Source organism: Centruroides sculpturatus, unplaced genomic scaffold, assembly GCF_000671375.1.
Source record: "Centruroides sculpturatus isolate CEXI.00-Female unplaced genomic scaffold, Cexi_2.0 scaffold1346, whole genome shotgun sequence".
Classification (NCBI taxonomy): Eukaryota; Metazoa; Arthropoda; class Arachnida; order Scorpiones; family Buthidae; genus Centruroides; species Centruroides sculpturatus.
In genome coordinates this window covers 100,950-128,878 of record NW_019385468.1, presented here as the reverse complement: position 1 = coordinate 128,878, position 27,929 = coordinate 100,950, and the positions used below count along the sequence as shown (strand labels likewise).

Below are 27,929 nucleotides of genomic sequence, written 5' to 3'. Positions count from 1 at the left end.
TGATAGTTATATTATAAACATACCTATCATTTTTCAAAAGAAAATATGATAAATATGAAAAAACATGTTTTTTAAAATATTTTTTGTATATTTTTATTTATTTTTTTTATATATATATATTTATTTTTTAGTTTTTTATTAAAATGCATAGAAACTAATCTCTAATAAGAAAATATGTATATTAGAATATATTGATTAGAATCATTATCAATATATCAATGATATTTAAGTGTAACAAGCATCACAAAGCCTGATAAGTTCAGGTAACCCCCGTATAACACTGGAGTTACATTCCAAAGAATTGCCATGTTATGCGAATCCGTGTTATATGAAACAAAGAACTAGTGCGAAAGGGGGGGTTAGGTTCCAAAAATTAAAAAACATGCTGTTAAATCCTTATTTTAATCGGATTTATAATTCATTTTTTTCATAGGTAAAATACTTATTTATTATTTAAGTTAATATTTTATCAGAGGATTATTCATCCTATATGATGATCTCAGCATGAGCACATCAACTGGTAACAGTTTTTGGGTGCATTTGTTAATAGTGGTCTCTCTGCAACGGGAGTGCACTGCTGTTTGTAGGTATTTAGGAATGACGGTGAAAGAAAGATGGTGGCACCCGCACTATCGATTGTATCGTGATGGAGGAATCTATAATTCTAAAATGAGCTTTTAGAGGCAAAAGAAGGGTCCCAATTGTAAAATTTAACCATTAAATGGATTATTTGTTGAAAGAGCATTCAAAGTAGACACAAAAACAGTTAGAATGCTCGCATAAAGTTAACCGGAAGTATAAAATAACGCACCCCTTATTACATTTCATGTTGTACGAGAGTTTTACCCAATTCCCAAACCGTGTTAGAGTGAACCTGTGCTATAAAATCACCATGTTATACTTGGGATGTTCCCAATTCTCTAACCGTGTTAAAGTGAATTCGTGCTATAGAAGTGTCGTGTTATACGGGGGTTACCTGTATATAGAAACATCACCAAACGATTGCCTAAATAATTGGGCTATGGTGCCTAACATATACCTCTAGTAGAAAATTATTTTGTGTTAATTATTTAAATTAACAAAATTATAGCCCGATTATTTAGGCGATCATTTGGTGATGTTTTAATGATATTTTTAATTAAAATGTAACTTGATTGTTTAGACGATTAAAAATTCTTTAACTATTCAAAATGAATTATTATACTGAAGTAAAATATTCTTAGTTTTCTCTTACTAAATTATAACAGTTTTATTATTATTTTATGTGTTTTTTAATAGAACTTCCCTAGTACAGAATATTTTTCATTTTACAGTACTTACTACTTATGTTTTCTATATTACTATAAAGTAAATGATTTGATAATTTGATGTAATATTTAGTGTAAAGAAATGAAATTTTAATATTAGCCATATTTTAAAATAACAACTTAACTTTAACTTATATCTTTAAATTTTTTCAATGTCACTATTTCAATACTTCAAAAATATGATTTTTTTATTCCTTTAAAAATAATAATTAGAATTTTACTGTTATGAAATTATTTATAGATATTTTATACTGTTAAGCCACACGAAGACTATGTATTTGCTGCTTTAGTTACTGTTTTTCAAATTCATCGAAATGAGGAAGAAGGGTGAGATTATTTACATTTGTTAATACACTTTTAATTTAAAACTCTAAATGATTAGACTACTTCAGTGTCAATTATAAATCATCGTGTGATTACAATAAGCTAACTTATTATAATTACAGTTTTTTTCATAATTCCACATAAAAGTTTTTAAATTTTTTTTTTTTTTTAATAAATATCCAGTTTTAAGGATGTTTAGATTATTAGATCTAAGTGAGATTTTAATTTAGATTCTTAGATTCAATAATCATATTAATTTAATTGTTGTTAAACATTAATGTAATAACAAAAATTAAATATCTTATTATTCTATGAGATAATTTATCTAAAAGTAAAACTGTAATAAAATTTGTTATGATTTTAATAAAATCAACGTAATTATAAAAGATATTGTTATAAAATTTATAAATGAGAATGAGCAGTTATTTATTGTGACATCATCACAATGCCGGGCTGCAATTTTTAATTAATTTAATTTAAAATATATGCTCTCCACCTCAAATTAGTATTATCTAGCCTCTGTACTTCATACTTTTCCATTAGCAATAGAATTGTGCTGGTCATTTATCTAACTCCTTTTAAGCATAAATTTTTTAATTCAAATAATGTGACTTCTGGTTTTCATCAGAAGTTTGTATATAGTTAATTGGGGTTTCTTGCCCCTAATCTTTTCATATCTGGTCTCAACTTTCATCTATCTAACTCCATTCTTGAGATTAAGGAAAGACAGTTGGAAGTACTTATATGTATGAAAAAAATTAGTAAACTAACTTAACCTGCAATCTCATGTAGTTTTTTTTTTTTTTTACTGGATCACATGCGTAAGATGGCAATTTACTGTTGAATTCTCACATTTAATTACACTGCATGTAATTGCCATTCCTTGAATTTGACCATTATGAAAAATGTCCTTGATGGAGCTCTCATAAAAATCCTTTAAACTTTGCAATATTATGGGTTAATGTAAAAATTCACCTGGAAATAAATGATAGGATGGATAAGATATTTTTGAAAAGGACCAGAAAATGATTTTTCTGTATTTTTTGGCACAAAATAAATTTATGCAAACATTTAAATTATTGAAGATTATAGATTCCAGGCTATCTTAAAGATACAAGTGTTTAAAGTCCTCCTAGCAACTTGAAGACCATACATGTTATTATTTCAGGCACATCTGTGATATCATGACTATTTCTTATGGCAATCATATAAGACCGCCATGACATCATGTTTGATTTTTGATGATGTCAGGCCACCAAAAATAACCATTAGAGTGGAAAATCACCATCATATGAATGTGACAATAAAAAAAATTGTGCTTGATTGCATGTGTAAGGCAGTGATTTTATGCAGTGATTTTTTTTGAGACCCTATAAGTGGAAAAAATTTTTTTAACCAAAATTTTTACACAATGGATAGCATGGAAGAACAGCTAAGTAAGTCAATTGCTTGAAAAATGCCTTTGAAAAAATTAGTAGACGTACAAAATTGCCACTATTACATGTGATCATTGGTTAAGAAATAATATATTCTATAAATGTGACTTAATTTTTATATCATATGTGTAATTGCATAAAGTATATATTACAGTAAGTTATATATGCATAAAGTACTATATTATTGTTTTTATATTTATGTTTTGTTATATTAACATGTACTGATTTTTATAATCAGATTTTGGCTATACCAAACAAGGTCAAATAGAATAAAATAAAAATATTCATAAATATATGAAAAACTTTTTTATAATTACATGAAAAAATAGAAGTAAAGTTTTTTTTAAGACTTTCTCTCTTTACTAATCAGAAACTACACCAGTATAATTAGTCCTATTTATAAACAAGGTTCAAGTAGACAATATAGAAACATAAAAGGAAAATATTCAGGACATAGACATAAAAAGAATTAATATAAACAAAATTTTTATCTGCTTTAAAAAAGTACTATAATTCATAAAATTGCTTTAAATGCAATATTTTTATGCTCGTAACATGATTTATGGAGAAACCATTCAATTAATTCGTTTGTGTGTGTTGCACAAGTAAGCGGCCTTTGTTGTTGTCTTTTCAAAATAAAAGGATTTTTTTTTATATCTAACCACCACAATATCTCCAAAAGTTAGTAGTAAGAATTCTGATTACAGTGTTAAGTCGAAACAGATTAATTTAACAATAGATTTGAAGCTAGAACACTTGTAAAAGTTAACCAAAAGTGACTCAGTTGCTTTTATGTCACATGATATAAAGAAATAATCTCTGATATTAAATGTAATAACTAATAAGAAAAGCTTTTATAGCAAATGTGTTGTCTTTATTTATTATTTTTAAGACTGTTTAATTTAAGCATTTATCTGTACTTCATTGCTAAATTAGGATCATGTTCATGATTAAACATTTCAATATATTCATTATGTAATATTTATTATTTTTTCAGTTTCATACAAAATACTATTATAATTACGACTGCTTTTAACTTGGATATTTATTTGCTGTTACTTTGCTGCTATATTAGAACCACATATTTTAGCAGTCCATCAATGTAACCAAGGCCATTGAGGGGGAATCTGGGAATTTTTTTCCCAGGCCCAAAGAAAATTTATGGGCTCATAGTGATTAAAATTAATGACATTTTTACTAACAGAAAATAAAATCTTTAAGACCAAGTTTTATTAATAAAGAAACTGAACCGGATGGCAGCACCCCCTCGGATCAGGTCTGACACCACCTGTGATTTTTCAGCTCAGGAATCTGTGAACTGCATGAGCAGCCATATATGTAGGACTTTTATGGAGTAAGAGATAAAAGGAAATTTTAGAGAGGCAGGAAGCCTGGAAGTAATGCACTCCACTACACATTAAATTGTTCAATAACAACAATTTATTTGTTTAAGTTTAAAAATTTACAAGGGAATAGAATTAGCAGGAGAGACTAATGCTAAAAGTATGTGGAACAGAGAGAGAGAGAGTGTGTGTGTGTTTACAGTTGCATATGTGGGTTGATAAATACTTGGATAAAAAGGTTTGATAGGACATTCAGAAGAGGGGAAAGCTTGGGGATGATGAGTCCTCTAAACAGTTTTCAGTAGTAAAGTTGGATTAGCCAAGATTTGGTAGAAATCTCAGGAACTCAAGGATCAGAAGAGTATGGCGGGATGGATACACATTTTTGAACTGGAAAGACAAACTCTCCATCTTGTAATCCATCCTCTAGCTTTTATTTGGGGTCTTTCCCCTGCTGCTCCCATATTTGATAAAGTTGGCAGTTGCTCCAATCTGCAATTTTTTTCATTTTCCTTATTGAGTAGTTTTTTCAGAAGCTGTGTCACCCATGGAAGGTTGGTGGGAAAATCTTACAAAGTTCCTTTACTGTATTTGTGAAATAAAATAATTCTCCCCTTTTTTTCTGAACAAAAATAAGATTGAAATTGTCAAATTTACACTAGCCCCAGTTCTCAAAACATTCTACACATTTCATTTGTTACCTGGGCACTTCCTATACAAGCTTTTGACAGTCCTGATTGTAACAGATATTTGTCATTAATGGACCCAACTACTCTTCTTATAATCTGTTAAATTAAGGATGGATTATGTATACAATGAACCCCCATATAATACAAGTTAAACTTTCATAAAATCATCTGATAATGCATTTCTCATATAATGTGATTTCCTATAATGTAGAATGTATTCCCTGCATTGTATAGAAGTCTACTGTGCTCATATTATCTTAGAATAATTCATTTACTGGATAATTGAATATTGTCATTGTTTAAATCATTAAATATTAGGCACATACATCTTTAAAAAATTTATTTCTGATAATACTTTGTAATATGTTCTTTTGATGTACTGTAGAATATACTACATATAGTTTTTATAATGAATAAATTATTAATGCAAATTATATTAAATATTATATTAAAAAACATGGAATTTCTTATTTCATATTATTTTATTTCCAGTTGTATAATTAATTTATTGACTATTGTGTTATTACTAGGGATATATTAGTATTTTGCACTGGCCAAGAAGAAATTGAATCTATGGTTAGAGCAGTTAGAGAGACGTCATTACAGTTACCATCAGGTAATATCTTGTAGTCGTAATAAAATCTAACTTTTAATAATACAAGNATTAACAGGACTTATTATACTGGATTTATGGATGCAGAAATTTAGTCTTAATAATATTGTTTTTTTTTAGTTCACCTGTGAACTAAATAAAAAATATTATTTCTGATCTGTAAGACTAAATTTCTGCATTCATAAATCCAGTATAATAAGTCCTGTTAATTGATAAAGTACTAGTACACAAGATAAATATTAAAAAGAGAAATAATGCTTATTAAATGGTGATAAAGCTTCTATTAATTTAATCAAGACAATTCAGAAAATGTTTTTTGAACATAGTATATTAATTTTCAAATTTATCTTGTGGGGAATGAATGAATATTTTGTTTTGATTCAACTGTACATGAAATTGTGCTCATTAAGTAGTGTCAAAAAGAGTTTTGAAATAAAAATGGATTTTCTTTTTGGTTCTTTCAAAGCTCTGTTTTGGTTTTGGTTTACCTAAAAATTTAAACTGTGGTTTGATAAGAGAGACAGACTCGTTCTTATAGCAAGCACATAACAATGTAAATAGATAGTAATGTAATATCTGACTGAACTGATTAGAAACAAATTAAACAATGTTTAAATTTTACTTTTAGGACACAAGCTTCCTGCATTTTGGCTAATTTCCTCAATTAATGTCTATACAGTAGAGTAAGGATAATCAAGATACTACAGGAGGTTCCCTACTTATAAACTTTCAGATTTATGAACAATTTAACTGTATATCTAAATTTTAAATTTTGTGCAGATTCTGAAGTTCTCTTGCCAGTCATGGGATGGTGTCATATTTAGTCTTTAATCAGTAATAAATAATAAATTTTTAATAAATGATTAATGTAAATTTATTTATGTTGCATAATGTCATTTTTCGTTTTTGCATGAATTCTGATATTCTATAGCTGCTTGTGAGGTGGCATTGAAGTTAGTAATGTTGGAGTAATGGCATTTTTTGCTATTGTTTGCAATTTTTATAAACTTTTAAGTTTAGTGTTACAAAAATGTGACTAAAACATAATAGTAGATCTAACAGTGGAACTAAATGCAATAAATATCACTCTATTACAATGGAAACTAAATTTCATCTAAAGCATTTAGTTTTCATCTAAAACTAAATGCTTTAGATGAAAAAAAATTACATTTGAAACACTTGTTCTAAGTAGTGGTAACAGGTAAATGAGTGTAATGTGTTCTATTAAGTACATTGAATGATCAAAGACTAATTATACATGTTTATTCTCTATACAAATATACTGTACTTTCTAGGTTAGTTTTTGACTTACAGACATTTTGGGTTTTGACAAAACCTCAGAAACCTAACCTGTTTTACAAACAGGTAGGGGAGCATCTGTATTCCATTTTTTGAGGCTATTAACGTAATAGTATCTTCTATACCACCAATTTCCCATGAACCTTATTTGTGCAATTGGACATATTCTGCACCTCTGATTCTTTGTATGTTATTCATTTTTATTATGCTAAGATATTTATGTTATGTAATAATTATGAACATTATGATACCTTTTATGAAGCAGATGGGCTATTAATTTAAAACGCATTTAATTATATAGATTAAATGTAAAAACACTTAGATATCAGATGTTGAATTTTAATACTGAAAATGTTGACTTTAAATAAAGAATTTTTGTAATTAGGATTATGGATTGAGATTTTACTATATATATAGTAAAATCTCAATCCATAATCAATATATATATATATTGTTGATAATATTGAAAGTATAAAGGAGTAGGATTGAAAATATAAAATTATGTTTATCTCACAGATATAGTATAATAATTCTAGATGAGGCTCATGAAAGAACCATACACACTGATGTTTTATTTGGAGTAGTAAAATCAGCCCAAAGAATTAGAGAGAAAAAAGCTATGCCAATTTTGAAGGTAAAAAATTTTTCATTTTAATAAATTAATTTAAAATGCTGAATGAGAATTTAAATTATGAGATTTTGAACTGAATGTTTAAGAAATCTATTTAAATATTTTCATATACCAAAACTTTTATTTGATTTCCATTAAGTTTTTATTCTTCTCAACGAGAGTAAATACATAATAAAGTAAAACTTTAGTTTTGAAGTTACTATTTTTATTTAATATTTGTTTACAAAAATAAATAAAAGTACTTGATTAAGTAAACTTTATTTATTCTGTCATTTACTTGGTTGGAATTTTCTTCTAGAACAAATATCTTATAAGCAGCACTTGTCTTGTAATTTGTCTATTTCATAAACTGCCATATGTGGGCCATAAATATATATTATTATTTATTCTAATGAACAAATATAATTAAGAATATATTATTCATTCTCATATATAATATATGAAGATAAACATATAATAAATGGGTACATCATCGGAAAATAGAGCTTTTGATTCATTGCACTATCTGTGTTAGAAATATGCAAATGCTTTTTTTGTCATAAGAATTCTAGTTTGTTTATTTTTTAAGAATTATCAAAAAAAATCAATTTTTGATTTACAAAGTCTGAGTTTGAAGTTTAGTTTGAAAACTAAGAATAAAGTATTGAATTTTTAGAAGTAGTTCTGAATTTGCATTGTTGAGAAGAAAAATATGAGGAGTTTTTATATTTCTTTAGATGGATATTTAATGGTATAAACTAGTGATGGAACGATTAATTGGAATTGAGAATCAGAAAAATCAGACAGTTTTTGGGTATCAGAATTGAGAAAATGTCATCATAATTTCTGATTCTTAAAAACAATTCTTCCACATTTTATAAGAAAATTAACCCCACTACAACCTCTCAAATTTTTTACACACCTTTCTGTTACATTCTGTACACTTCTGTTACAGATACAGAATACAGATTGCTGGTCAAGACAGCCGGATGGCAACCTGAAGTCACCATATCTCCCCTAAAAAAGGGACAATTTGAGCATGGTCACAGCAAACTCTAACCATGGTTACTAGATTATCACCTCATGTATGGGGGGGGTCTTGTACTTTCTACTTTGTTGAAATGAAAGTTTCCAATAAACTAATATTTAATTGTCAATATCATAATTTAAAAAATGTTTCATTTTCAAGTGAAACAAATAATTAAGTGTTGGCAAAACAATTTAAAATGTAAACAAAATTATATTTTAATTGAAACAATATTATGTAAAATTGTTTTTAATATCTACCATGTTTACTTAATGATAAAACAACTTTTTCATTATAATTATGAAAGTTTTTATTATGATTCACTGATGTGCTGTAATATGTTAAACTTTCAAATGAGATTTGTGCAATTCTGAGTAAAAATACTTGTTTACACTATCTAATGCTGTTTTGAGTTTTAAAAATTGATTTTTCAACTTGGGTTGGTCTAGATATTTGTGGCTTGAGTGAATGAATTCAAAAATCAGTTAACTTGTGTCAATGATATTTGTTTGGCTCATTTGCCAAACCTCATTTAGTATTAAATATGATGGAGTTAAATCATTTGCAAGACATGCCCATTACGAGAAGCATGGAAAAAACATATCTTTCCATTTATCTTCCCTTTTTCACAGTCATTGCATTGGCCAATGAAACAGTTTCCAAAGATGGAGATCCAACATGACATGCTGAGATAGTTCTTTGAGTGAAAGTGAATTAATTAGTTGTAATTTCTTTGCAATATTAACTTTATCCAAAATAAGATTACAAATTTATTTTGTAGTACATGAACAAAGTTATTTTAACGGCATTCGTTAATCGAATTTACGAGCTAAAACTATAGGAACCTGATGAAGAGCCCAGAAGGGGTTTGAAAACATTTGTTTTTTTCGTTGTTGATCGTACCACACCGTAAATTGGTTCAGTGTATGTGATTTGTAGTACACAATGAAAGCATGCACATCCTCTTATAAATGGAGAATTTTCACAATGATTGGGAAATCCAGAATCAATCTTTTGAAAGATTGATTCTTGATTTCCCAATCATTTTCCATTCTTCAGTTTGATGTTTATTAATTAATGAATGTACTGTGCTTTTAATGTAAATCGTTAATTTATCTAAACTAAAATAAACTTTAGAAAGTGCTATACATAACACCAACTCGTATCTCTAAGCCTTTTAGTGGTGCGTGTATTATCTTACTCTCTACCAGTTACAAATGTTTTCGAACCGTTACAGGCTTAGAGATATGAGTTGGTGTTACATTACTACGGTGTTGATATTCCACCATTTGTGCTATACATATTCAAAAGAATTGGAATCGGGAGAAACTTTGGTATTGTCCCATCACTAGTATAAAACATCTAACATAATTTTAATGATTATTTTAAGAATAATAAAAATAATGTCTTAAGATCCAAATTCAAATTGTATTGATTAAATTATTCTTGTGTTTTTTTTATGTCTTGTGTTAAAGCATTGTCAAATTATTGTAAAATTTTGATAGTTTAACATTAAATTTTGCTATTACAGGTAATTATTATGTCTGCTACAATGGATGTAGACCACTTCTCACAGTATTTTAATAATTCTCCTGTATATTATATAGAAGGAAGGCAATATCCTGTTGAAGTGAGTATACAACATTTATGTGTATGAAATTACAGAGTATCCACATGAAACCAGCTCCATTCATGATTGACTAAATTATTGTAATCTTCATATTGGAAAAAGGAACNGCTGATCCTTTTCTTCCAGAACCTTATAAATTAATTAATAAAATATTAATTTAATTATAATTATTAAATTTAATAAGAGATGGTGTTTAATGCCTACCTCTAGGCCAAATCATTTAGCATTTAACTATTAATAGTAGCAGTAATATAATTTGATTTAATCTGGCATTCATTTGGCTTTATTATAACTATCAGACTTAGAGATGTTTATATTTGTAGAAAACATGATATTAAGTACTGAGTTTATTAATTAATTAAACATATTTTTAATAAAGTCTTTAGGAATTGTAAAAGTTTGAATTCTCTTTTTAGAACAAATTTCTAATTAAAAAGGTGTTTTGCTATATAGTTATTTATTTCACAAACTGTTATACATTGGTCATAAATATGTTTTGAGTTTTTTATTTTCTCATCAGTATGACTGCTAATTCTGAATAAAGATTTCATAAAGTTATACATAAATATAAGAAACTTACACATTTCTATTTACAAAATTCATTGTAGCTTTACTTTTTTTTTTTAGTAAGACCTCTTCACATTAAAACATTCATTAACCACTATAAACTTGTAAACCATCTTATGTGTATGACTATCATATCTAAATGCTATATAAAAAAAGCATTAATTTTTTTATATGTATATACTCAGGACTAGATTTAGACTTGTTTTGGCCCTAAGCTATAAAATATAATAGCCCCTTCCTATTATATGTTATTCATGATACATGTAAAAATATGATAGCCTAGATCAAGGATGGCAAACCTTTATGAGTCCGTGTGCCATATAGTAAGCGTACTTATCTTTAAAAATGTTTATGCATGCAGAAATTATAGACTTCGAATAACTATGTTTAAATAAATAAATTAATATGCTGTAATTAGAATAAATTTCAAGAAGCTGATTGAAAAAAAGGATGATTGGATGATAACCCGATAGGATGATAAAAAAAGACAGATGATAAATTGAAGTCGTAAGATATGCTACATGCCAGATGATTTCTCTGATGCGTGCCATAGGCTCACCACCCCTGGCCTAGATGATAAATGTAAAAATATGACGCTCTAAACTATAGATTCATAACATAAAGCCCTAAGCTGCAGCTTGTTTAGCTTATGTGCAAATCTGGTCCTGTGTATTCTTTCTCTAAATTTCTTATACATATCATATTCATACTCTAAGATCTTTATGTTATTATCATTAATATTATAATTATATGTTGTGCAGTCCTCATATAATACAGAGTTTATTCTATTATGTTTACATCAGAAATATATATATTGCTACTTTGGAAGAAAACCAGCATAACTCAAAAAAGTGCAATTTTTCAATTATGTCATAATCAAAATGAAAATGTAGTAAATTTTTATGTGGAAGAGTGTCACAAAAGTAACTTGCATATTCAGCCACTAGGGAGCAGTTATGTGGGAGATAAGTGATATTCAGTTAAACTTTGGTTAAATCTTTGCATGGGATTTTCTCAAAACTAGTCATTTTGAGTTGTGCCGGTTTTCTTCCAAAGTAGCAATATGTTCTCTAGTAATTAACTATTTTTTAGTTTCTCCAATATAGTCAAATAATAGGACTAGATTACCTATCTGACTAGAATATGGCTAATTAATTATAAAGATGTTATGTAATTTGTAATCAATAGTCTTATCTGGCTTAATCTGGCTCTATTATTTGATTATTTCTATAATTTGCACCTGGTTTTCTATATAATTCTCCAGTATAGACTTGCATAAGGAATACTATATATTACATTGAATTTACTTCATACATCTGTATTATTTTAAATATTTGACTGCAATATAAAATTTTATAATTATTGATTGTAAGTTTAAGTTTATATTGTATTTGTGTATAAATTTATGGCATTTTTTATGCAGAATTAGCAGCCATACTAACGAGTGGATAAAAAAAAAAGCCTGAAATGCATTTACAACAGTTTTTAAAATAAATAAATTAAAGACATGCATTGATTATTAGATTCTTTGAATTATCTACAAATAACTTAAAGAATTAAGTGGCAAGGTATTAATTAAATCCAGCCTAGTAAATACAAAATTTCTCAATTTTAAAGCTATATCTAAGTTTAAACAAGAAAATTTAAAACACTTTTCAGTTTTCAGCTGCTGTTCTTTATTAATTATAGCTTTATCAATATCTAGTATATAATGTTTTTATTTGTATTTAATTGGTCATATACAAATATTTCATATTTTTAGAAGTAAAAAGTTTAATAGTACAATATTAAATATTGTTCAGAAAATATTCTTCATGTTTAGAAAGACAACAATTTAAAATTGATTTAAATAATTAAATTAATCAATTTTTTATTCTGTAAAAGGTTTGCTTTTTTTATTCAGCTAAAAGTGAAACTGTTGTTATTCTAAAGATAAGAAATTATTTAATCACTAAATTAAATTTAATAAATAAATTCATTATATTTTTACATGTAAAGAATAGACAATATATGTTTATTTTATATTTAAAAAGAAGTATTTACATTAAAAAATAAATATATATAGTTTTGATTATTTTAAAACTTCCTGATCTTGTTATATTTGTATAAATTATTATATAGTGCAGCCAAATGCCTTATTATGTGGTCACTTGCCAAATGGGTATAATTATTGTTTTTATTGTTTTAAGTGAAATAACAACTAGAAGTAATGATGCCAACTCCCAAACAATGAGTGGAGCTTGTTTTCATCTAGGACCTTGAATGTTTCCTTAAATTTTTCTATGATATTGCCAACAGCTTGATGTGAAGGCTTTGGAAGGTCTGGGTAGTGACAATGGAATTGTCACCACCCAGACCTTCCATATTGTTGTTTCTTGATTGTCTCAATACAATAAAACAAGCTGCACACATTGTTCAAGGGTCATCACAATTACTTCTGTTGTTATTGTGCCCTAAACTGTAAGAACAATGATCATATCATCCACATTTGGCAAGCAACTATTTTGGTCACACTGTATTTATCTGTGATATTATTATATCACTTTCAAACCTATTTTAATTATTTTATTTCACAACATTTTATACTAACTTTTTAACAAGTTTTTAATTTAATAACATCTATTCCTTAAACGAAGTGCAATAAAATTTTACATTTATTTTATAAAATATAATTTAAAATTTTAATATTTATTAAACATAAGTTTTATTGTTACAGATTGTTTACAAATTTGTCCATATCCTCTTTATGCAGCACTTTCTTCAACAAAACAAGTTGAAGTTTTGAAACCTCCTCCAAAGGTTAGAAAGTTCACTGAGAAATACTTTGTTGCTTATAAAAGATTTCAGTTTTTTAATGACATTTTTTATGCAGAGTTGTCGAAAAGTAATATTTTCTACAAATATTGCTGAAACTTCTATAACAATTCCAGGAATAAAATATGTTGTCGATACTGGAATGGTAAAAGCCAAGTAAGAATGTTTTGTTTTTACTTTAGAAATTAATATTTGGATCAATTTAAATTAATTACACTTTGATGTTAATCAAACTGTATTTTAGATAGTTGTGTATAGTTTAAGACTTTTATTTTGTTTTACTTTATTTTTACTTAAGATGTGTATTAAGATATGTAATGTAGCTATACTCTAGTATCTGAACTTTTTATATCCAAATTCCCAAAACAACAAATGTTATTCTTTAACTCTAAATTTTTTTCCGTTGTGTGTCACTCCAGGTTGAATTTTTGTTGATGTTAAGTATAATGAGAATTCCACGTTTTAGAAAAAAAAATAGTCATGACTATTGTATTGTCCAAAATTATTTTTTTATTTTGCATAAACAAAATAGACATATTAATAAATGTAAAAACAAAAAAAATTATATTTCGGAAGTTAGTTTTAATGTAAACTAACTAATGACATCTAGTGTCAAAAACATCCCAATGCAGAAACAAGATATCTCAGGTTCACAGATCAAGGTCATCATGTTTTGACCCAAGATATCTCAGGAATATCAGAATAGGTTAATACCCAGTGCAATGTTGAATCAAATAATTTCAAGTACAGTATAAATCTCATATTCATGAGAGATTAAGTTCTGTAAAACTGTCATAAATTTGGAAATCATGAATATGAAAAGGAAAAATGCTTTGAAAAAATAAGGTTAGAGAATTGAAAAAATACTATGAATATGAAAAAGTAAAAGCACATTTTCATACATAATTTTGCTATTACATTTCTAACCTCTGTTTTTTTTATTTTATTTACTTAATGTATTTTATGGTAGACATGCAAAGCACAAGCAATGTAGCTTCTAATTCTCTTCTCTGAAAATGAGCTACCACTTTAATCTTTGAGGAATGTCACTTTCTGGCATTTTGATACTTTGTCATTAGAATCTTTTTGTTTAGGTGACATTGTTGATTTTTAAGAATTAACCAATATGTTTTTATAAAATATAATGCTAACATTCACAGTGTAAACTAATACATATAAAACAATGTTTACTATCTACTTAAATGTATGTGTTAAAATAATGTAAGAAACTATGATATGTCTTTCCTTCCCTAGTGTTGTCTAACAGTTGACAACATAAATTGCTGTAGAATAAGTGTAAGATTAAAATGTTAAAAGTCATTTAATTGTTTTTTATCAATTATTTCATTACTTTTATTAATCTTTTTTTTTTACAAAAAAAACCAAAATTTACTTTTTACTGCAGTTATGCAGTTATAGTGATCCTTATCACAAAATTTTAAAATATTTTTACAATCTTATTCTTAACAGTTCATTACGGTATGTTCAATACTTTGTTTTATTTTTATTATTATATTTTTATACAGTAGTAATTTTAATATAAAATGTATTGTTACAACATTTCCATTGTCATCTACTGCATATTCAACAAAAATGCAGTTGCTATATACAGTAAGACTCCACTTAATGCTGATTCGATATAACACGGTCTGCCTGAAGCCTTAAAAAAAAGCTCAAAATTTATGCTGATTCAAATTATCGCGGCATTTTATTGATTCGTATATAATACAATTATTTACAAACATGAACCAATCAGAAAAAGGTGGCAAAAAGGTGTACTTTCTTTAATTCTATGTTTGGTTGATGCAAATTTTGGAAAAATTTAACATCATGGATGCCATGGGCAATATTGGCTTCACTTGGCAAGAATTAACTGATAAATGCACGAATGAAGTGTGGAAGAAGTTATGGCTGAAGGTATCCAAGAATTCTTAACAAGAAGAGCCTATTGCTGTATCGTTAGGTTGACTTTGGTCAACTTAATTGATACAGCAGGACTAGGAGATGTAGACGAGCAGGATATTGAGGAGTTACCACAGGTTTCTGATGAGAGTCTTACCAATGACGACCTTCAAGAACTGGCAGAACAAGTAATTCATGTAGAAATAAAAAAATAATTTTGGACAATACAATAAACATGATTATTTTTTCAAAAACAGGAACTTTTTGTTACGCATCAACAAAAGTTCAACCTGGGCCGACATGCAACAGAGAGAAATTTTGAAATTAGATAGGTTAATTTCATCAAAGATGCATTGTGGACAATCTCATCGTCGTGGCTGGCGAAGTTTGAACGATCACACCCAAAAGCAACGATATCAAAGAAGATAGGAGAATGAGAACAAGACCTGCCTTGAGCATCAAAGTGATTCTGTCTTGGAGACATAGTCTTGTCCCAAATACGGTTTTGCCGTTTTACTTGTTTAACATATATTATTATACAAATTAATATAAAAATAACTTAAAGTAAACTTTGTTTATTTTTGGTCGTGTGTTCCCCTATCCCTATTTACTCTGTTAAAAATTATCTCGTTTAGCGCTTTGTCATCTGGAATGCATCCCCTGTGTTAAGCTGGGTCTTACTGTAATTCCTATTAGGAATACCATACAAATTTAGTGATTGTATTATTGCTTATAAACACAGTCTTTAATGATTTTATTAAATGTTTTGTTAGTAAGGTAATTGGAGTTTTAATGCTTAATATCATACTAAAATAATTGATCATTAGATAAATAAGTTTTTCAGTGTTTTTAATGTTATGTGGACTGTAAGCAGCCAGGGGTAATTGGTTTATTTGGAGGGTTTTTGGATGAATCGGGAACCAGTTAGAATTTTTCCCATAAAAATTGATGGAAAAAGTTAAATTAAGATAATATTGCAAAATATTACTCCAAAAGCACTGTTATATAGTATTACAAAGTTTGTTTTTGATGTCATAAATGTTGAATTTACAATATTGTATATTAATTTTGCATTATTTTCTGAATAATTAATTTTATTGGATACTCTCAATCTTATTTTCAAATATAGGAATTTGTATTTAATTCAAATTATTGTAATTTTTTATTTTATAAATAATTAAGCTGAGACTTTTTTTACTCATGTTAGTTAATTCTAATATTAATAAAACTTTTCACAGTGGATAAAATTGATACTAATAATAATGTTCAAGTAAATTTATTCTGCTTATGAATAAATTTTTTTAAGAAGAAAATTAACTAAAAATAGAAAAATTAATTTATATTGATGCTTTTAATTTTGAATATTTATAATTATCAATTATTAATTCACTAGAATTACTTTTAAATGAATGTTTTTGTGATATTTCTTACAGAACATTTAATCCTTTATACAATATAGAATTATTAAAAGTTCAAAGAATCTCAAAAGCTCAAGCATGGCAGCGAACTGGCAGAGCAGGACGTCAATCAAAGTAAATGAATCATTGTTCTTAATACTTAGTCAATTTAATATTTTTATTGTTTTAAATTAGATTATATTATTATTAATTCCTCAATATAACAGGCTCATATAATATAAGTAACAATTTATAATAATTAGTAACTTTATTTTATTTTCTTTTAAATAATTTAGAGGTGTCTGTTATCGACTGTACACTAAAGATGAATATAATGCAATGAATGACCATCCTATTCCAGAAATACAAAGGTATTTATTTAAATTTTATTTATGATAAATTTGTAAAATCTGCTAGTTGAACCTACTATTTTCTTAATAATCAAGATCTACAAAGTCCAATTGAAAATTATCAGGAATCTCATTCATATGACAGAATCAATTTAAGCAAAAAGCTTGATTGTTGGTAGTGAAGAATAAGTGCATATTTAGCCAGAATTGGTTTAATCTTGTACAAATCAACAATTGAGTAGCAAAATGTCAAAGGTGGCTCACTTTGTCTTTGCATACTCAATGTAAGTTGTGAAAGAACAAAAACATGCATAAAACTTTGTATTAAGAATCAAAAGTCTAGCAGGAAATGCTGCAATGGAGCAAAAACAACTATTTTGCTTGTTTTATTGAAGGCTATTTCATATATAAGTAGTATTAATAGGAATAGAATGGAATAGTTTTTAAATTAAAAAGTTTTTCAGATGTATTTATTATAAAATTCAAAAAATTGTCTATGTGATGACTGCTAATGAGTGTAAAATATATTAACAATAATATCTTATAAGTTAATTCACCAAAAGCTTATTAATTAAAATAAGATAACTCTCCATGGATTTCACTTTCCCTGCTATTATGTATACATAACAAGGGAAAGTATTGGAATTGTGTCAGATCTAACCCTCTGGGTGTTTTGCAAATTTTCATGTTTTGATAACTCCTGAACCCAAAACAGTAAAAAAAAAAGGGGCAAAAAATTTCTGTTTGTGTTTTGTTTAATTTTAATGGGATAAAGGTTGCGATAAATGAGATAAATCTTTGTATGGGATAAAGATTAAAACACAAAATTTGGCAGAATAGCTTGTGTATAAGGGACATTGATGCTATTAAATTTTGATTGTAAAAGGTTGAGCGGATGGAGAGATAGAGGGTAGTCGTGTGCCATATCTCGAGTGGGAAAGGACTTAATGGATATTTTTACTTGTTAGTATTTACAGTTTTTTTATGAAACTCATCTCTATCCTCAAAAATAATCTTTTTGCCATTTCATATCAATTAATAATATAGAAGGTTTTTATAACAAAATTTCATAACGGATAGTGTCGTACACAATTTTATTTATTTATTACTAGCTTACTCGTCGCGCATTGCTGCGATCTCAGAAGAAAGGAAATTCAAGCAAACTCGTTATGATAAAATTCAATTTACATTTTATTATTTTTATTGAAACTTATTATTATTATTCATTTTCATCGGGAAAACATTTCAAAGTGTCGTTTCAATTCTATTTATTTATTGGAGTGTTTGTGGATACACGATATTTTTTGTTTTTCCGTCTGGTGCGTACACGAATAAATCGGAAGGTTTTTCGACGCGTGAGCCGGCCACATACAGTTGTCCATGCGAGAAGCACGGATTCTCCAAATTTAGCCCACACACTCGCTGCGATTGTCAGAAGTGCGATATTCCCCATTTTTATATATATTTTTAAATCCTTTATAATTTTAATTATTTAATTGCTCCTTCCTCTCTTCCTTGGCATGTTGTGAAATTTCTGATAGTTGGATAATAAACCGTTTTATTGTAATTTGTCTTTTTAAATTATTAGATGATATTAAAATTTGGAAAAGGGGATCCCTAGATCGGTAAAATAGGCGAATTTCCTTCTACAACTTCGGTTGTTGTTCGGTATACAGTTAAAGTTTTAACAAAGTTCGAGCGAATACGTAATTAGCAAAAAAAAGTTGAAATAAAGTGATTAAACAAACATTATTACGAATATCATAAATAACAGTTTACAAATGCATATATAGAAATATTTTTTGAAGGGGGAAATGGTCTTCACAATTTGAAATTGATCGAACACACTGTGCTTGAATGCTCGTGTAAACGTGCACCATCTATCGTAGGATAAATGTACTATGCCAAAAACCTTCGCGGGAGTGTATTAAAAAACTTTCCGAAGTTTTATGGCAATCGTACTATGCCACAAACCTTCACCGGAGTATATTAAACAACTTCCCAAAGTTTCACGGCAATCGGATAAACGGTGTGGTAATGCATGAAGGACAGACAGACAGACACACACACACACACACATACATTCATTTTTATATATATAGATGATTAATAACATAAGTTGTTGACAAGACTATGTCTTGTTTATAAAATCGTATTGCCTGATTTTCTTACCAGCATAGAGGTATGAAGGAGTACATGTCGAGAGTTGATATTTGGCACAGAGTATTAGATGCCCAAATCATTTGCGCATAAAAATAGCCAGACTCGTAGGTAGTCGGGGGACCGAGAATCGGGTCAAAATAAAATACAAAATGATGACCCTCTTCTACAAACAGACAAAACAGTCACTTGGGTGAAGTGACTGTTTCATACATTCATTTTTATATATATAGATGATTAATAACGTAAGTTGTTGACAAGACTATGTCTTGTTTATAAAATCGTATTGCCTGATTTTCTTACCAGCATAGAGGTATGAAGGAGTACATGTCGAGAGTTGATATTTGGCACAGAGTATTAGATGCCCAAATCATTTGCGCATAAAAATAGCCAGACTCGTAGGTAGTCGGGGGACCGAGAATCGGGTCAAAATAAAATACAAAATGATGACCCTCTTCTACAAACAGACAAAACAGTCACTTGGGTGAAGTGACTGTTTCATACATTCATTTTTATATATATAGATGATTAATAACGTAAGTTGTTGACAAGACTATGTCTTGTTTATAAAATCGTATTGCCTGATTTTCTTACCAGCATAGAGGTATGAAGGAGTACATGTCGAGAGTTGATATTTGGCACAGAGTATTAGATGCCCAAATCATTTGCGCATAAAAATAGCCAGACTCGTAGGTAGTCGGGGGACCGAGAATCGGGTCAAAATAAAATACAAAATGATGACCCTCTTCTACAAACAGACAAAACAGTCACTTCACCCCACTGAAGTCAGGTAGGGGAGAGTACCACCCACAGTCATTCTAAGAAGTGAACTCTGACTTTAGGACTGAACACGTAGTTTGTTCTATGTTAAATAAAATTTGTAATCTAATTTTGTAAATTTAGGAGTGCTTCAAATATGACGTTAAAATGGTTTTATGTTGTTACAAGTGGGTTTTTTTAACATTATCTAGTATAGTAAAATTATAGGACCGATAAAAATTTGATGTTATATTAGGATTGTTGTTACATTCAATGACATTATAATCAGGTTAAACTGTATATTGTTTGTGCAAAATAAAAAAATAATTTTGGATGATACAATAGCCACAATTATTTTTTTCAAAAGTGGGAACTATTTGTTATGCATCGACAAAAATTCAACCTGGGCCAACATGCAACGGAGAGAAATTTTGAAATTAGATAGGTTAATTTCATCGAAGATGCATCATGGACAATCTCATGGTTGTGGCTGGCGAAGTTTGAATGATCGCGCCCAAAAGCAACAATATCAAAGAAGATAGGAGAATGAGAACGAGACCTGTCTTGAGCATCAAAGTGATTCCGTCTCGGAGACATAGTCTTGTCCCAAATACGGTTTTGCCGTTTTACTTGTTTTGTAAATAAAATCTCCTAATGGTCAGGAAAGTTATGTTACTCGTTGCTAGATTTTTTTAATGTGCATATATGATTAATTGAATGTAGATTTATTTTTGTATTTTTCAAAGATTTTATTTTTTAATGTAAACATTTAAAATAATTTTTTAAATTAAAAAAACTCTTTCATTTTATTAAGTTAACTAGCTGTACCTGGCCATGCATTGCTGTGGCTCAAAATGTATCTATTACAAATGTATAACACTCTCCATAGGGGAATTTCAAAAATCCGTTCTTAGTGTACATTCTTTTGACATACCCTATTAAAACACAATCAAAAACACAAAAAACTGCATCTAAAATAGAATAATAGAAGCCAAGTTTTTCATGGTCGGTTTTAATTTTGTCCCTCTCCCTGCGGGGGGGGGGAATTCAACATCCATATAATATAAAAATGCATTTAGTCGAATGCAATGTTGTGTCAAAATTTCAAAGCAGTCGGTTAAGAACTTTCAAAGATTTAAAATTTTGAACAAACGCACATTTACATTTTTATTTATATAGATTCTATTTCTGTTTAAACTGCTTACATCTGTTAAAGCCTTCAATAAAACAAGTAAGTATTGTCTTAAATTTTAAATGAAGTAAGTATTATCTTAATGAAATTTGTTTATCTTTACTGACTTTCAAAGAACACTAAAATGCCAAGTTATAATTTAATATTTAACATAATACAAAATTCATTTAAATTAATTATTTGAGTTTTATTTCTAATATACTGTATTTACTGGTTCTTTAAGTAATTTATATATTAAAGCTTCAGATTTTTGACTGAATTATTGAGTATAGCTCTTCGTAAGTCAGAAAATGTTTTGTCTGTGATTGAAGTTTGAAGAAACCGCATAACCACTAAACATGATTTTTTTGCAAATATATACAATTCTCAAGGCTTATGTTGTGACAAAGCTGGAATTTTGAAAACTGATTTATGGGCTGAGATATTTCAAGTCAAAATGTAGTGTCATATAAAGTCTATTGGCTGATTGTCAGTTGTAAGCTGGTTGTGTACGACATCTCAGTTGAGTTTACAATTGCTGTCAATTTCTATTGATCTCTACAATTTTTTATTTTACATTATTTAAATCGGCTTTAAATACTTTTCTTTGCACATTTTTGGTTTTTTATATACTGTGGAGCCCAGCTTCATTTTCCGACAAAATATCTAGTATTTAAATTATTGTTTACAAATCAAATGTATTGATGTAACTTGTAGAAATTGTGAATTTGAATTTCACTTTAAATAAATTATTATCTAGATGTTTCTGAAGTATTTATTTGTTAATTAATGCTTTGATATAAAGAAAAATTTCTTCTACTCAGTAGTTTCTGTTTGGATTAAATTTAGCCTGATAATTTTGCTGGTGTTGTTACTTAGTTTGTTATTTAACTGTATAATTTATTGTATTTATATGCATATAAACTAATATATATTTTATTTTATAGATGTAATCTTGCAAATGTGGTACTCCAGCTACTAGCAATTGGAATTCGTGATATATTAAAATTTGATTTTTTAAATAATCCTTCTGAAGAGGTAAATTATTCATTTTATAAATTTTGGCAGTTAATTTATGATCTTATTAATATTTTCTTCAAAAGTGGAATGATTTCTTAATTAATTATTCAATTAATATTAATTTGTAAATTATTTAAATTTAATATTAAATTTAAAAATAAAATATTTAAATAAATATTAGTAATGTAGTTACATTTTTATATGAAATTATTTAGATTAGAAATTAAAGTGATTTGGTTAGAAATTTGAATTTTTCTAAAGCACAAAATGACATTTTAAGATTTAGATTTCAAGGAAAAGAAAAATTTTTATGAAAAAGGTTTCATTTCAAAAGTATTAACAAAGTATAAAATTATTTTTCTAGAATGATTTTAAAGTTTATAATTTAATAGAAGAAAACATGATGCAAATAAATTATAATTTATTGACTCTGAGTTCAAAGTATTGCTTTTAACATCTGGAAATAAGTAGCTTCTTGCATCAGTTCCATATAAATAACTTGATAAGAGTACTTGCTTCTTACACTAATTAACTAATGGAACTTTCATTGATCTATACAGCTCTCCCTTGATAGTCCAACAATTTTTAATCCGACATGCTCAGTAGTCTGACGCACCTCCCGTCAAGGTACCCATCCCTGTTACGTGTCTGCTTGCACAGAAGCATGTCGCGACGTGAATCTCTTTATCCAATTCTTACACAATGACACACATTTTGTGTGTTTTCTGTGAGCAGTTCTGTTCGAACAGTTGGAGTAGGGAATATTGTAAGCTACTGCTAGCAAAAAATGCAAAATATGTAATTATTTTCGGTAATCTGGACACTTTTGGTAATCCAACACCCCTTTGGTCCCATACCTGTCAGACTATTAAGGGAGAGCTGTGTTTACAAAATATATTTTGAAGAATTTTTCTGTTATTATTTCCAATGGTTTATGAAAAAAATGATTATTATAACAGCTAAATCTTTAAAGCTACTTAGTGAATTCACTTGGAATTTTTCTGTAGTATTGGTAGCATTCTGCATTATCTTGATATTATTTGTTTAAATTATTGTTTATTATTTTATTATTATACTAGCTGCAAGGACCCGCTTCGCTGGGTTTTTATTTGTATGTAATATAGTTTTTTTTTATATATATATAAAAGACTGTTTTTCTAAGTAATCTAGAATCTAGCTGCAAGGACCCGCTTTGCTGGGCAAAAAGTAACGATAGTGAAGATTAAGATAATTACATTATAGCCAATCTTACCCGTTTTCACAGAATGCAAGAATTAGGTCCCCTGTTTCCAGACTAATTAGAGAATTTTTACGTTTAGTCAAACGAACAATTTTCAACGTTTCTGGAACGTTTACAATCGTTCTATAATCGAACCAATATTCGAATTTTATGTTTGAATTTAATTCGAACAAATTCAAACAAAACATTCGAAATAGAAAGCCACTTTCAACCACTTTCAGCCCCATATCTCCCGCACCCTTATAGCTATCGAGACGCAATCACCCCTATGCACGAATGGAGACTTGGGGCTACCACCACATACAAACACCATTCACGTGCAATGTGTAGTTTTTGTGGAAAAGTGAAATATAGGGACACACACGTCCATTTTTATATATATATATAGATTAGTATTTATTTAAAATTAGTGTTTATTTATATATTTAAGTTTATTTTTAATATTTAATATTAGAAAATCCATCTTGTTGTTGAATTTGTTTATAGTTTTGTTTCTGTTGTATCAGTTGTCTTGATATTCCATTTTGTAGTTTGAAATTTATCTGAAGTTTAAAGATACAGAAGTACTAATAAAAGTTCTGAAAATTTAGTTGTAAAGATAAGCAAGAAAACTGTCTTGTTATAACTACTAATTTTAATAATTAAAAAATTTATATAAATTTTTATTAATAATTATTAATAAAAATTTACATAAATTTTTGAATAAATTATAATTTATAAATGTCTACAATAATGTTCAGTCTTGTAATTCCCACAAATTGAATAATATATTAACATTTATATCACCTTGTCATTCCAATACATTATAATAAAATGTAACTTATGTAGTTAAATGATAGATTTTAAGTCACTTATTCATTCAGAAAAGAGTTTGATTGAAGTGTTTTCATGACTGCTTGAATTGCAAGTATCATGATGCATTAGTTTTAAACTGATCTTTTATCAATACAGTTCCAAATTATTAATAAAAAGTAATTCAAATTATTGAGTTGTTAATGTTAATGGCTGACAATATTTTCTACTTAAAATAGTCAACTTCTTATATTTATAAATCTACAGTATATATTTTTAATTAGTTAATTTCTGAATTTTTATAGTATAAAAATATTTTATTAAATATCACAATTACAGTTTAAATACTTGTTGAACTAATATCATTATAATATTTCTTCAACAAAATTCTATAGAATTATTCATAGTTTTATGTAAATATTATTATTATTTAAATGCAATACAGTACTATTAATGATATACTAATGATTAAAGAATAAAATACAGTTGTCCCTTGATAATCCGACAGGTATGGGACCAAAGGTGTGTCAGATTACCAAAAGTGTCCGGATTACCGAAAATAATTACATATTTCGCATTGTTTTGCTAGCAGTAACTTACAATATTCTCTACTCCAACTGTTCGAACAGAACTGCTCACATAAAACACACGAAATGTGTGTCATCGAGTAAGAATTGGATGGGGAGATTCACATCGCGACATGCTTCTGTGCAAGCAGACACGTAACGGGGACGGGTACCTTGACGGGAGGTGCGTCGGACTACTGAGCATGTCGGATTAAAAAACGTCGGACTATAGAGGGACAACTGTAATTTAGATTTTAAAAACTGGAGAATTATTGAAGATGATAATTTAGTTTGATTGTTTATTATGCAACTTCTGGCAATATTTTTATAAGTATTGTTGATGTAAAATTATATTATTAAACAAAAATAATTTACATATTTAATTATATTTAATACATTTTAATTAAAAATATTTGAAGTTATATATTTATTTATTTTTTAAAATATAGTCTGTTTTAAATGCCTTAAATCAATTACAATTTTTGGGAAGTATAGAAGATAAAGTAAATCCAAAGGTAATTTGTAAAATGTAATATGGATTTTTTTATTTATATGTAGAATATTAATTAAATTTAATAATATTTTAATTAGCATTGCTTTAAACTTTTATTAAAATAAATTTGATTTCTAACATTTCCTTTCATATTGATATAAATGTTTTTGGGCTGCAATTTTCAAAAATTGTAGACATATAAATTCCCATTGGCTCCTGTCTGTCTTGCCTTAATCTTGAGAATGGAGTTAAATAGACAAAAGTCTAGACCACATATGGAAAGCTTAGGGACAGGCAGCCCCAATTAACTATACACAAACTTCCAGTTTGGATCAGAAGTCACATTATTTCAAATCAAAAATTTTTCCTGAACGGTGTTAGATCAATGACAGGCATGACTGCATTGTTAACAGAAAATGTATGACGTACAGGGCAAGATGCTGTTAAAATTGAGAGCATTGTGATGGAAAATTATAGCCTGGCATTGTGACAATGTCACAGTGTATAATTGCTCATAAAATATCATTTTTTTCATAATTTTATCAGTGACAACTTGACAAAGAAACACTATGAAGTAAGCTATCTTTACTTTTTTTAGTCTTACATATAAAGAGAGCAAATAATAAGAAAAACAGCTAGTTTTAGCCTCTGTTTTAGATTTAGGAAAAGAAGAAATTTAAAAATTTAATTGAGAATAATTAAATGATAGCTTTGTTATGAGGGTAATATGATTGAATTCAAAAAATAATTCTGTTGAGTTGACTATAAAATTATATCGAAAAATAGGAAACTGATTATTAGACATGTAGAAATTTAATGACAGTTATCTGTTAAGATTTATAGATTTCAGAATTAAGATAATAGATGGTCAAGGATTTTTATTATTGAATTTTGCACAATAAAACACAACAATTATTTAAATATTATTACTTTTTTATAATAAACATTATAATTTATAATGTTTACGTACAGAGATGGAAAAGAAGTATAATTTGGGTTATATTACTTTATATTGTCTCCTCATGAGGGGCAGTAGAAAATACATAATTCTAGATACAGTGTTGTAGAAATGTGAATATCTAAAATAATTTTTGAGAAATAAAACTAGTACATGTAGCATTGTACATACCACAGAGTATAATCTATAAACACCAAACTCTCCACATAATTGGAAATTATTATATATAATAGGTCATATATACATAACATTACATTAGATTTTGAGTAAATTAATTTACTTTCAAATACAATAATTGCATTACATTATTTATTGTCCATGAATGTTTAATTACACTGTACTTAATGTACCCAAAACACAAACACTGATGAGTTTCTAGATAATCAAAATTTAAAATGTCATTATCAAGTTCAGATAATTGAGTTTCCACTGAATCATGTTATATATTGTTTACATATAAAATTCTGATGATCTTTTTAAAAATTAAACTTTATTTATTTAATAAATTATTAAATTTTTCTACTATAGTTTAAAAATTTGTAATATTTAAAAAAAATTTTTTTAATATTAGTTTTTTAATTAAATTGCATTATTAGTTAACAGATATTGGTAAAAAAATGGTACTGTTTCCACTTCAGCCAACGTTTTCAAAAATTCTTATAGCATCGCAATTATTCAGATGCACGTAAGTAAATAATAAGTAATTTTGTTTTAAAGAAGAATGAAATTCAATAATGTAATATTCAATTTTTTATTTTTTATTTAATTTATTTACTACTATATTTTATTTTTCAGTGAAGAAATATTAACAGTTGTTTCTATGCTTTGTGTAGAATCTGTTCTTGATACAACTGGAGAGGTAATCTTTATAACTTGATTATTATTATTTTTTTTAATAATTTCTAACTTCATTTGGATTTAATTTGATTTTTTTTTTTATTGAACTTTATATCTGAATGAAAAATTTGGGAATTTAATCTTAAAATCTGAAGTTATTGAAAATATTAACATTTAATAGAAAGTTTAGTTTGAAATTATAAAATACAGTGGGTGATCAGTTAACGAACATAATTCGTTCCAAGACTTTGTTTGTTAACCAATTATCGATTTACCATAGGTTTCTATGGGAATTTGACTAATTTGTTCTGGAGACCCCCCCAAAAAAAATATATATACTTTCTTACTACATTTATTCACATGTAATAATAAAAATACATATATACACGGTCTTGCATTTTTATTAGTCATGTTTTTTCTGTTTGTGGGGGTTAAAGAATCTGTCCAATGTCGATTGCTTTTCTGTCTTCTTCATGATTTTTCAGAAGTAATTAATAGCATTGTAATTGTAGAGATCTCTAGGCCTATTAACCTCAACCTGGTTTGGATGCCATTTTAAGACCGTTGTTCTGACATCCTCCCACTTCTTCAAAAGATCTTTAATAGCAGATATCGGCATAAATCC

General features: G+C 27.6%; 1 protein-coding gene across 1 annotated transcript in view; it reads left to right on the top strand.

Annotated features, from left to right (window-relative positions):
* The window catches only part of LOC111639277 (putative ATP-dependent RNA helicase DHX33), a 60,741-nt gene that overhangs the window by 14,634 nt on the left and 18,178 nt on the right, over positions 1-27,929 (top strand). The window contains exons 6-15 of the mRNA XM_023385112.1: positions 1,549-1,634; positions 5,630-5,715; positions 13,562-13,644; positions 13,718-13,815; positions 16,995-17,093; positions 17,255-17,329; positions 22,346-22,436; positions 25,466-25,531; positions 27,064-27,152; positions 27,263-27,326. Of these exons, the coding sequence (XP_023240880.1) occupies positions 1,549-1,634; positions 5,630-5,715; positions 13,562-13,644; positions 13,718-13,815; positions 16,995-17,093; positions 17,255-17,329; positions 22,346-22,436; positions 25,466-25,531; positions 27,064-27,152; positions 27,263-27,326 (837 nt within the window). The remainder of the gene's footprint in view (positions 1-1,548; positions 1,635-5,629; positions 5,716-13,561; positions 13,645-13,717; positions 13,816-16,994; positions 17,094-17,254; positions 17,330-22,345; positions 22,437-25,465; positions 25,532-27,063; positions 27,153-27,262; positions 27,327-27,929) is intronic.